The 10,414-nt window shown below is 36.2% G+C and overlaps 1 protein-coding gene across 1 annotated transcript in view; it reads left to right on the plus strand.

Moving 5' to 3' along the window:
• VPS13A (vacuolar protein sorting 13 homolog A) overlaps nucleotides 1-9,992 on the plus strand; it is a 223,662-nt gene extending 213,670 nt beyond the window's left edge. The window contains exons 69-72 of the mRNA XM_023508036.1: nucleotides 2,532-2,617; nucleotides 5,958-6,081; nucleotides 7,681-7,755; nucleotides 9,812-9,992. Coding sequence (XP_023363804.1) covers nucleotides 2,532-2,617; nucleotides 5,958-6,081; nucleotides 7,681-7,755; nucleotides 9,812-9,862 — 336 coding nt within the window. The 3' untranslated portion in view covers nucleotides 9,863-9,992. The remainder of the gene's footprint in view (nucleotides 1-2,531; nucleotides 2,618-5,957; nucleotides 6,082-7,680; nucleotides 7,756-9,811) is intronic.
• Nucleotides 9,993-10,414: the final 422 nt, after the last annotated feature.

Here is a 10,414-nt window from a genome sequence, read left to right on the forward strand (position 1 = left end):
GAGGCAGGAGACTCGCTTGAGCCCAGGAGTTGGAGGTTGCTGTGAGTTGTGATGCCATGGCACTCTACCCAGGGGGACAGCTTGAGGCTCTGTCTCAAAAAAAAAAAAATTTTAGCCTTTCTTACTTTGTGATTATTAAGATGATACTTTTTCTAGTACTTTGTAGTCATTTTATACATGTCAGTCATTGATCTATGTAGGATTAATTTGGCGTAAAGAGAAAAGTAAGGATCCATCTTTACTCAGTGAATTGTCTTAAAACATGATTTATTTGATAGTTTGTGCATTTACTAATTTGAAATGTTATCTTGATTTCAGAAATTCCTATATTTGGATATGTAGGATTTTATTAAGTCTATATACGTATTGGTCAGGTTCTATAAACTGTATTCTTAACTTTGATGTGTCTGCATGTACGTTGACCAGCCAAACTGTTTCACTACTGCTACTTTACAAAGTATTTATGTCTCTGAGGATAGTTCTTCTCATTCTCCTTTCATAATGTACTGGCTATTATCACAATTTTTCCCTGTATAAATTTGAGTATAATTTTGGGAAGTCACTTCTCATCCTACACCCCTTTCTCAAAATCACCATCTTGGGGTCCCATGGAGAGACTATATGTGTGTGTAAAACTTCTGGAGGGAGATGAGTAACATCTTTAGTATAATGAAGTTTTACATCCAAAGATAAGACATGGATTCCATTTAAAAAATTTTTTATTCCCCTCAATAGGGTGCTATGGCATTTATCCCATAAGTTCTGCATATTATTTATTAAATTTATGTGTGAATGTTTATCTTTTTTTATTACCTTATAAATAGGATTCTTTTCCTTTCATTTCCAAATTGATTACAGTTTTGTGCACTTGGGTTTTCCAGATACACTGCAAATAATTTCTACTCTTTCTCTCCAATATATGATGTTTCTTTCTCTGAATAATTTATATTTTCTTAAAACATAGTCCATTTCATCTAAGTTTTCAAAGTTACTTGCATTTTGTAAATTATTTACTATATTAGTTCCACCTAATCCATGGTCCTTTTCCACATTTTCACTTATTGCGGGATGAAAATAATAAATGAAAAATTTCAGAAATTTTCACATAGCTTTATTATAGTAGATTGGTATGATTGTTCTATTGTATTGTTCCTTATTGTTAACCTCTTAATGTGGCCAGTTTATAAATTAAACTTTATTATAGGTATGTATATACAGGAAAATACAAAGTGTGTGTAGAGTTCAGTACTATCTGTGGTTTCAGGCATCTGCTGGGGTCTTAGAATGAATCCCCCATGGATAGTGGGGGGCAGTATTGTAATTCTTACTGATTTCTTCTGAATCTGTGGTATATCCCTTTTCATGTTTAATACAAGGTGTTTGTGTTTATTTGCCCTGCCTACTACAGTGAGTAGCAAATATACTCTTTCCTCAATATTTTATAATTTTTGAAGTTAGAAACTTCTTTGAGGCAATTAATCTGTGTAATTCATCCTGCTATTTCAGTTGGGTTTTTTCTTGTCTTTTTTATTTTTTTTACTTATTTATAATAAAATTGAAGACTGTCTTGTGAGCCTTCAATATCAAGTTTTTTATGAAGTTACTTCTTAGCTTTCTTCTAAGTGAACTAATTTTAGCTTTTTGATACAGTTTCATGGAACACAATTTTCTCAAACCTTTATATCTTCTTTGAGAACTTCTTAAAAGATTTTTCACATTTTGACTAAATTTATAGCGTGCCTTTTCTTGAGGGATCTTAGTCACAATTACATTTCTTGCGTTTAAAAAGAGTAGTCTTGCCTGTTATATATTTAAATAGCCAAGGTAACTCCATCCTTAGAGCAAATACTGTTGAAAATAAGATTTTAAATGATTTTATTTATATGATTGTTTACATTTTCTAGATCAAATAATCGTTAATATCATAAGTAGGTAATGTTTCAACAATCTGAAAAATAACCTTGAAGATTATTGCATAGGCCAAGTAGGCTTTGGGGCCCCTATTTGTTTAGAAACTCTCTGTTCCTTATTTTTGAATGAGCTCTAAAATTGACAAAGAAAAGCACGTTTGTAAGGCAGACAGGGAATTTCCAGGAAAGAGGCAAGGTGGAGGCTAATAGTAATTCATGTGATGCACATATTTAAATAAGTGTTAGTGTTTGCATATATTTTTGGATACATGTAATCAAATACTAATATATTTTACAAGGTAAAATGACTGTGATAGTTCAATACCTCATTGGATTAAGTTTAACCTTTGTAAGATAACATTGTCTTCTAAAAATCTAGCATTAAAGATTGGTATTGCTGAATTGAGTAATACTGAATAAAGTAGTCCAAGTAGGGTTTTTAAAAAAGAAAAACAGCAATGATTTTTTTAGTAATTGAATCATTTTTCTGATATTATGTATGTTTGTTGTATGTTAATGATTTATGCTCATTAAGAAATGTTTTTTAGAAGATCATAAGGTATTACTAGCATTACAGTAGGAATTTTATCAATTTTCTCACTATACTCCCTTTCTTTTTAGGTCATGGAAAATGGAAGATTTGCAAAATACAAATATTTTACCCATGTTATGATCAATAAAACAGACGTGTTAATGATAACCAGACGGTAACTTCATTTCTTTCTCTAATGTAATTTGGTAAGGGGTTGTTAACTGACAGCCACTCTAAAGTTGCTATTCACCTTTTCTTTGGTATGGACACACTGGTTCCTGCTAATTCAGGTCCTCTTACTATACAAGCCTGGCCCCTAAAACATGGCATAAATTCATGTTTAGTTTTATGCATGCCTGCATGCAGACAAACACTTAGTCATGCACTTGCATAATTATGAATTAAATATTTTATTATTTGTTATAACCAATTCAAATGGATGCAGAAATTCCATAAAGCTGTCCTCTGAAAGATAAACTTCCTCTTCTCTGAAAAAGTATACAACTTTAGATTATCCCAAAAGTCCTCAGTCCTCTGGTGTTATCTATTCATTAGAATATGTATAGATTGTCCAGGTGCGGTGACTCACGCCAGTAATCCTAGCACTCTAGGAGGCCTTGGCGGGTGGATTGCCTGAGCTCAAGTGTTCAAGACCAGCCTGAGCTAGAGTGAGACCCCGTCTCTAAAAATAGCCGTGCAATGTGGCAGGTGTCTATGGTCCTAGCTACTTGGAAGGGTGAGGCAAGAGGATCACTTGAGCCCAAGAGTTTGAGGTTGTTGTAAGCTGTAATGTCAAGGCACTGTACCAAGGGCAACAAAGTGAGACTCTGTCTCAAAAAAAAAAAATTATATATATGTATAGATTCAGTCACGTAAGTGGATGTAACAGGGGAAACATACAAATTTATATGGATACTCTCAGCTACAGTGACATCTTCAGACAGCCCTGTACAGTGGAGCAGTGCATGCGGAATTACACAGTGGAGGCCAGGCCTGTTGGTTCACACCTGTGATCCCAGCACTTTGGGGGAGGCCAAGGTGGGAGGATTGCCAGAGGATAGTAGTTTGAAGCTATAGTGAACTATGATCTTATCACTGCACTCTATCCTGGATATCAGAGCAAGAGCCTGTCTCTTTTAAAAAAAAAAAAAAAAAGAAAGAAAGAAAGAAAAAGATACAGTGGTGTATCCTTAGAGGAGTAAGTGTACAGGAGGGGAGGAATGAGCAAATGCAATATTAAGCTATTTCTGGGTGGTAAAGAGTAAAAATATGGCTAAGGGGAGAAGTTATGGCTGAATAGAAAGGAATGTTCAATAGATCTATATGGTTTTGTTCACAATTTTTTTTTTTTTTTGAGACAGAGTCTCACTGTGTTACCCTTGGTAGAGTACTATGGCATCACAGCTCACAGCAACCTCAAACTCCTAAGTGATTCTCTTTCCTCAGCCTCCTGAGTAGCTGGAACTACAAGCACCTGCCACAACACCTGGCTACTTTTGTTGTTGTTGTAGTTTTCATTATTGTTTTTAGCAGGCCCGGCCAGGTTTGAACCTGCCAGCCCTGGTGCATGTGGCTCGCGCCCCAGCCACTGAGCTACGGCACCACGCCAGTGTTGTTCACTGTTGAAAGGTATAAGCATCTTAATGGTTCAGGTTGGCTGCTACACTTAGCAGTTGTTTTTTAGTATTTTTAATCCTAATAATTTCTGAGTCTAAAATTTGCAGCCCTATCTTAATTTTCTTAAAAAGTCATACCAAGTAGAAAAGTCACAGTGTTAGAAGTTATACCTATAAAAATAAGTTTTCATTGCATTCCAGATACCAATCCTCCGTTCCCTTCCCAGAGAGAGCTGCTTATTTCCTTTGTATTATTCTTTAAATATTCTGTGCCTGCACACACATACATATTTTAATACAGTTGGAAGTCTGTTGTACATACTTAGTTTTAATGTTTTACTCGAGATGAGTATTTTGAAGTTTATTCTGTGTCAGAATATGGAGATGTTTCTTAATTTGTAAAATACTGCCTAACATTTATTTAGAAGTATGTAATGTAATTTATGTGTAACTTGTTTCTAAATGTTTACACTTACAGACAGTGATTTAGTGGTCATTTTTGTTGCTACAGATTTTCAATCATGTTGAATAGGTCTCCCTCGGTTCACTAAAAGTGACTCATCAGAATTAAACAAGAGTCAGTTACATAGTTTGTTTACATATCTTGTAACATTTTAACAATTATCCTCTCCACCTAATAAGAGCCCTCTTTAAATGAGACCACAGTAGGTTGACAGAATAAGAGAAGGGAGTTAATTGTAGTTGACTAAACGGTGATATTTACACTTAGGATTTCCTTTTTTTTCTGAGTTTTGGGTTTGAGAATAAAGGATCTTTGAATCAGGAGCAGTACTAGGTACTTGCTACATGGGCCTATCTTTGATTTTTCACATAGTTGGAGATACGCTGGCTCCGTTAGGTTTGTTCTGTCAGCCCCTATTATTTAGGATTGGTGTGAGAGGAGAACAGGGACAGAAGGTTGAGGTGAGAGGAAGAAACCTTACTTAGCTTTCTCCATTTCTGTCCCATGCAGAAGCCAGATGTGTCTTTACATCTGGCTCATCTCATCCCCTTAATGTAAACTATATGTCACTTAAACCTTTGCTTGCACCTACAATTGATATTTTAATCAGAAAGAAAAATTGGGAAGAAAGGCCTTTAAAGGAAAGATTAAACAGAGTTATTACAGACAGAATCCATTTTCATTTCTTGTTTTCTTTCCTCAAAATGGGAAAACAAGAAATCAAGACAATGCTTTTTTTGAAGTTTTCCTCTAAAATTGACAATAATGGGACTTGACTTTACCTGTAAAAAGCCCAAGGTTCTTAGGATGTTGGTTCTGCTCAACATGGTCAGAAAAAACCTCTTAGTGATGTAGGATGGGAAATATATTACATGGAGCCCGAGTAATAAAAGCATTTATTCGAAAGCATTAATTACATCAAAATTCCTTCAAATACTGGCTAATTGGTTCCTAAATATGGAAATATTCATAAGAAATAGAATGTATGTATTCAACTTTATACAGGTCTCAGTTTTTCTAATGCGAGTATGTCGTGCTCTAAATTTACAGGTAAGTATTGCTTTACCTGCATCCACAGGTTTTATGTTGTATATTCATTCCATTCTGTTCAGAATATTTTCTCATTTCCTTTGAGATTCTTTGACTCGTGGATTATCGAGACATGTTAATTTCCAAGCATTTGGAAATGCTCTTTTTATCTTTCCGTTAGTGGTTTCCAGCTTAGTTCCATTATGATTTGAGAGCATACCTTGTGTGGTTTCAGTCCTTTTAAATCCATTAAGGTTTTTGATGACCCGGAATAATAGTCTCTCCTGGCAAATGCTTCATGTGTACATAAAAAACTGCTGGTTGTTGGATATAAGTGCATCAATTTTAAACTGGATTCTTTCTCTTTCTCCTTTTTTTTTGCTTTTCTTTTTTTTTTTTTTTTGCAGTGGTGTACTGTTTGTAACAAAGGGAACATTTGGACAACTTACATGTGAATGGCAGTATACTTTTGATGAATTTACCAAGGAGCCATTCATTGTTCATGGGAGAAGACTGCGCATTGAAGCAAAGGTGTGTTGAATAGATGTTTTTTGAAAACTGGCACTGAAAATTACTTTCAACTAGTCTTCCTTCCTTTTTAATGTTTCTGCCTCCTTTATAAATGTTGCTTTGTCGTGGTATGGTTTTCCTTTACATCTACTGTTTTACTCAGGCTTAATAAGGAAAAGAAAACTAGGCCAAGAAAAAACATGCTGTGTTCCATGCTGTAACATGGACAGCAGCATTCCTGGGCCCTCATTTCTTATTCAGTTATAAAACTCCACTTTCTCACACAGGAAATAATGGGCAGTAGCTATTAGCCTATGCTCTAGGCCAGGGATCCTCAAACTTTTTAAACGGGGGGCCAGTTCACTGTCCTTCAGACCATTAGAGGGCCAGACTGCGGGCCCTGGGACGAGTCAGCTGCTAAGCAGGACAGGCAGCAGCGGCAAATCCCCGGCAGGAGGGATAAATGTCCTAGGCGGGCCGCATGTAGCCCGTGGGCCATAGTTTGAGGATGCCTGCTCTAAGCCATACTTACTCTCCTGGCTTTTTTCATCTTTTTCCTTTTCTAAGTATAACACTTTCTCTTATCACCTTAGTTTTTTTCCCTTTCTTACCTTTTCTTGAAACTGTGTATCAGTAGTCATCCTGTTTGGCGTGTTTTTTGTTTGTTTGTTTGTTTTTATTTTTGGAGACAGGGTCTCACTCTCCTGTTGCCCAGGCTGGAGTACAGTGGCATCAACATAGCTCACTGCATCCTCAAATTCCTGGCTCGAGTAATCCTCCTGCCTTAGCCTCCCAAGATGCTGGGATTATAGGCATGAGTCAGCACCCTGGCCTCAGTTCTTTTAAGTAAAAAAATCTGATTTCTTTTGAAGTATGTATTTGCACAGGTATCTAAATTATGGGGATTATTAGACTAGTAAAATATCCACCTTGTTTCTTCTATGACCGTCACCATAATTACAGAGGTAAACACCATCCTTGTCCTCAATACTTTTACTTCTATTTGTTCCTCCAGTGCTTACTGTCTACTTAACATTCTCCCCCACAGATGCTAAACATAATACCCAAGGAGTCAGCAACAGTGGAGGAAGATCATTTAGGACCTAGCACCCACTCCGATTTGATTCTAAGCTACATTCTTATAGCATGTCTGGTTTAAAATATCAGAAGTACATGCATGTATACATACACACATGCACATACCCATATACCACATATATGTGTGTGTGTGTATATATACGTGCATACATAAACCCATGTTTATTATTTTTGACGTGGACTCAATTATGATTCCATGGCCAAATATTAAGAACTATCTGGAAAATTATTGAGAGAGAAAAAACAGTGGAACTACTCCCTGACTTATCTCCTTCCCATTCTTTACATTAACCATTTATGACTTTATAAATTGAAATCTCAACTTAGGTTTTGTTACAATGTTACAATGTGGTCTTCTTTTGCATTTCTTTTGTTCTCAGTTCCTCATTCATGATTTTTTTAAGGTACATGATTTGTGTAAGATGACACTTTAAGCACCTACTAATAGAACTTTATGGCATTTTTAATTGTATTTCTACAAGTAGATTTTCTTTTAAATAAATTTACTTGTTCTGTTTGTAGGAACGGGTGAAGTCTGTATTCCATGCCAGAGAGTTTGGGAAAATAATTAACTTCAAGACCCCAGAGGATGCGAGGGTAAATATAACAAATACTTGATTTAAACAGGTAGTAGGTACTCACTTCAAAGCTGTGTAAATGTTCCACCTGTTAGGGGAAAAAAGAATTTTTTTAAAGCCATGTAAATGGATTATTTTTTAAGGTAGATAAGGCTTTTTTTAAATATGTTTTTTATGTTTTTACAGTTATCAGTATATGTAACCAGACAATATATCCCTCAAACCTTTTTTCACGAGATTCAATACACCTACTTGTTTTTCAAACCAAATTACTCTATCTTATTTTACAGTTTTTGACCGGGGCCGGGTTTGAACCTACCACCTCCAGTATATAGGGTCGGCGCCCTTCTCCTTTGAGCCACAGGCACCGCCTCTATCTTATTTTAAATCCTAACTATAATACTTTGTTTAGAAAAAAAAAATCAATGAACAAAGAAAGTATTACCTTCTGTTATTAATCTATCAGCTCCAGCAGAGAAAGTATAGCCCTACGTTGTTGATTTCTCTACTGCATAGCTATAGTTATTTAAAAAAAGAAAAAGAAGAAGAAGAAGTTACCATAGTGTGGTACAGGCCAGCCAGGCCTGTAGTCAGAAAATCAGCCTTTGAGTACTGATTCTGTTCCTTCTTAACTGTAGAATCTTGGATGAAGTCAGCTAACCTCAGTTTCTTTAAATTGGGAATGGTATGAACTGAAAAGCACTGTATGTACATTAGGGACTGTGGCAATTAAAAGACTGTACACTAGCAAGAAAAAGCAGCTATAAAGTTGGTTCTCTGACCTTATTGATCCTAAGATGCTTTTCTGGGACTCTGAGTGCTCCTCACTATGTCATGAAACCTAGAACACAGGGCTCCTTTACTTGGTCCCTGGGTCTCCTGCCCACTGAGCATAGATACCTGGCCTCCTGCCTTATGCTGCTGTCTGGTCCTATCTGCATATGCCTCATTAGCAGTTTACTTCTTACATCAGACCCAAACTAGGGGCCTCTCCCACTCCTACCCCACACAAATACCTTGGACCAGTTAGCATGTGTGGTGCAGTTTTCTGCCTGTGCGTTGTGACATAAGGCAACACTGGCATACTAACAGTAGAAAACAGAAAGGGAGGACAAGTCACAATGAGGAATAAAGTGACTAGAGCCTTCGTATACACGTCACCTGGAACAGGGAGACAGAACAGAACACGGTATGAGTCAAGACTTCTAGGCTGCCTTCTTTCATGTCACTGAAGAAAATCACCACCTGTTTCAGTTTCTCTGTAATAAATTTCCCACTTAATCCCTGTGACCATGTGACTTTATATCCCAGGGAGGTTGTTTTTAAACCTTCTGCTCTTCCAGAAACATCCAGAGAAGGCTGCTGAGCCCGGTTCTCTTTCTCTGCTTATTTTAGGGCCATTGTTACGAGGTTCTTCCTAAGTGAAGGGGGCACAAACATCTCTGCTAAATCGTTTTATACTGGAATAACCCCAGGATTGCCCCCATGTTTTTTATCTGTCATGCAAGCCAAATAATAATGGACATTATTGGTAGAAAGGTTTGCATTATATTTCATTTTTGGAATTTAAAATTCTTTTAGAATAGAAAAGGTACCATGCAGCACATGAATTAGCATTTTGTTATGCTACTGCCTACTGTAGAATTGTATATCTTCCTGTTTAATCAGTAGAATCCTGTATATGGAGTCATGGAGGTTTGGGATACAGAATCGGTACAGGTTGGAAGGAATTTTGCAGAAATATCTTTTTACTATTTCAGTTATGCAATCCAGCTGACAAAATTACTCTTTCTCTCAGGGTGGTTCATTTTACTTTTCTTATTCTGAAGATAAATATTCAAGTTCAGAGATCTTAGAAAAACATTCCTGCTGTTAATCAAACCCTATAGCACTGTCCCTGAGCCATCTAAACCATTTAAGTGAGTGATTTCTCTGCAGGGATAATTTTTAGTATTGGCCGTCAGTATATACCCACATAAAACTGGAAAGTCAACTTCCAGATTTCCATTCATTACATTTTATTTCATTGCAAGTTCATTGAAGTAAGCAAATGTCGGTTTATTTTCCCACAACAGTGGATCCTCACCAAGCTGGAAGAAGCAAGGGAACCTTCTCCGAGTCCCTGATGGAGAATATGACCCAAAGACACACAGCAGTAAATTATGACAGCTTCTGGATGATACCTTCCAAAACCTGTTTGGGAAGCATTTTACAGAAATAATTCCAAGTACCCTGTATTGTACATGCTTCAAAAAAAATCAGGATCAGGTAAAACAACTGTGTGATTAAAATATTTCAGCTCTTCAGCGATCCATTCAGTTTTCTAACTTACATCAATGCATCCATTTGTAATTCTGATTATTTTATAAAGGAAGAAACATTTCTTTTATGAATCTTAAATATTTGCTCCAAGTTATTTTCTGCAGTGGTGGAGAGGTTCCCACGATTATTTTCCACGTGAAACCAAGTTTAACCTTCCTGATTCACCTTTTAGACTTCTATCGTGCTTATTTCAGATTCCCTGACTGATGGATAAAGGATCAAATTAAGCATTGCATCAGTGATATCAAGAGAACTTTGGTGGTGGTTTCTTCAGAATCATGAAGTTCTTTTTACAGATAAATATTTTGGTATTATTTTCCTTATTTTTTTAAAATAAAAGATAGGTTTAAATTATA

This window comes from Otolemur garnettii, unplaced genomic scaffold (assembly GCF_000181295.1).
Source record: "Otolemur garnettii isolate 467f Iridium unplaced genomic scaffold, OtoGar3 scaffold00006, whole genome shotgun sequence".
NCBI lineage: Eukaryota > Metazoa > Chordata > Mammalia > Primates > Galagidae > Otolemur > Otolemur garnettii.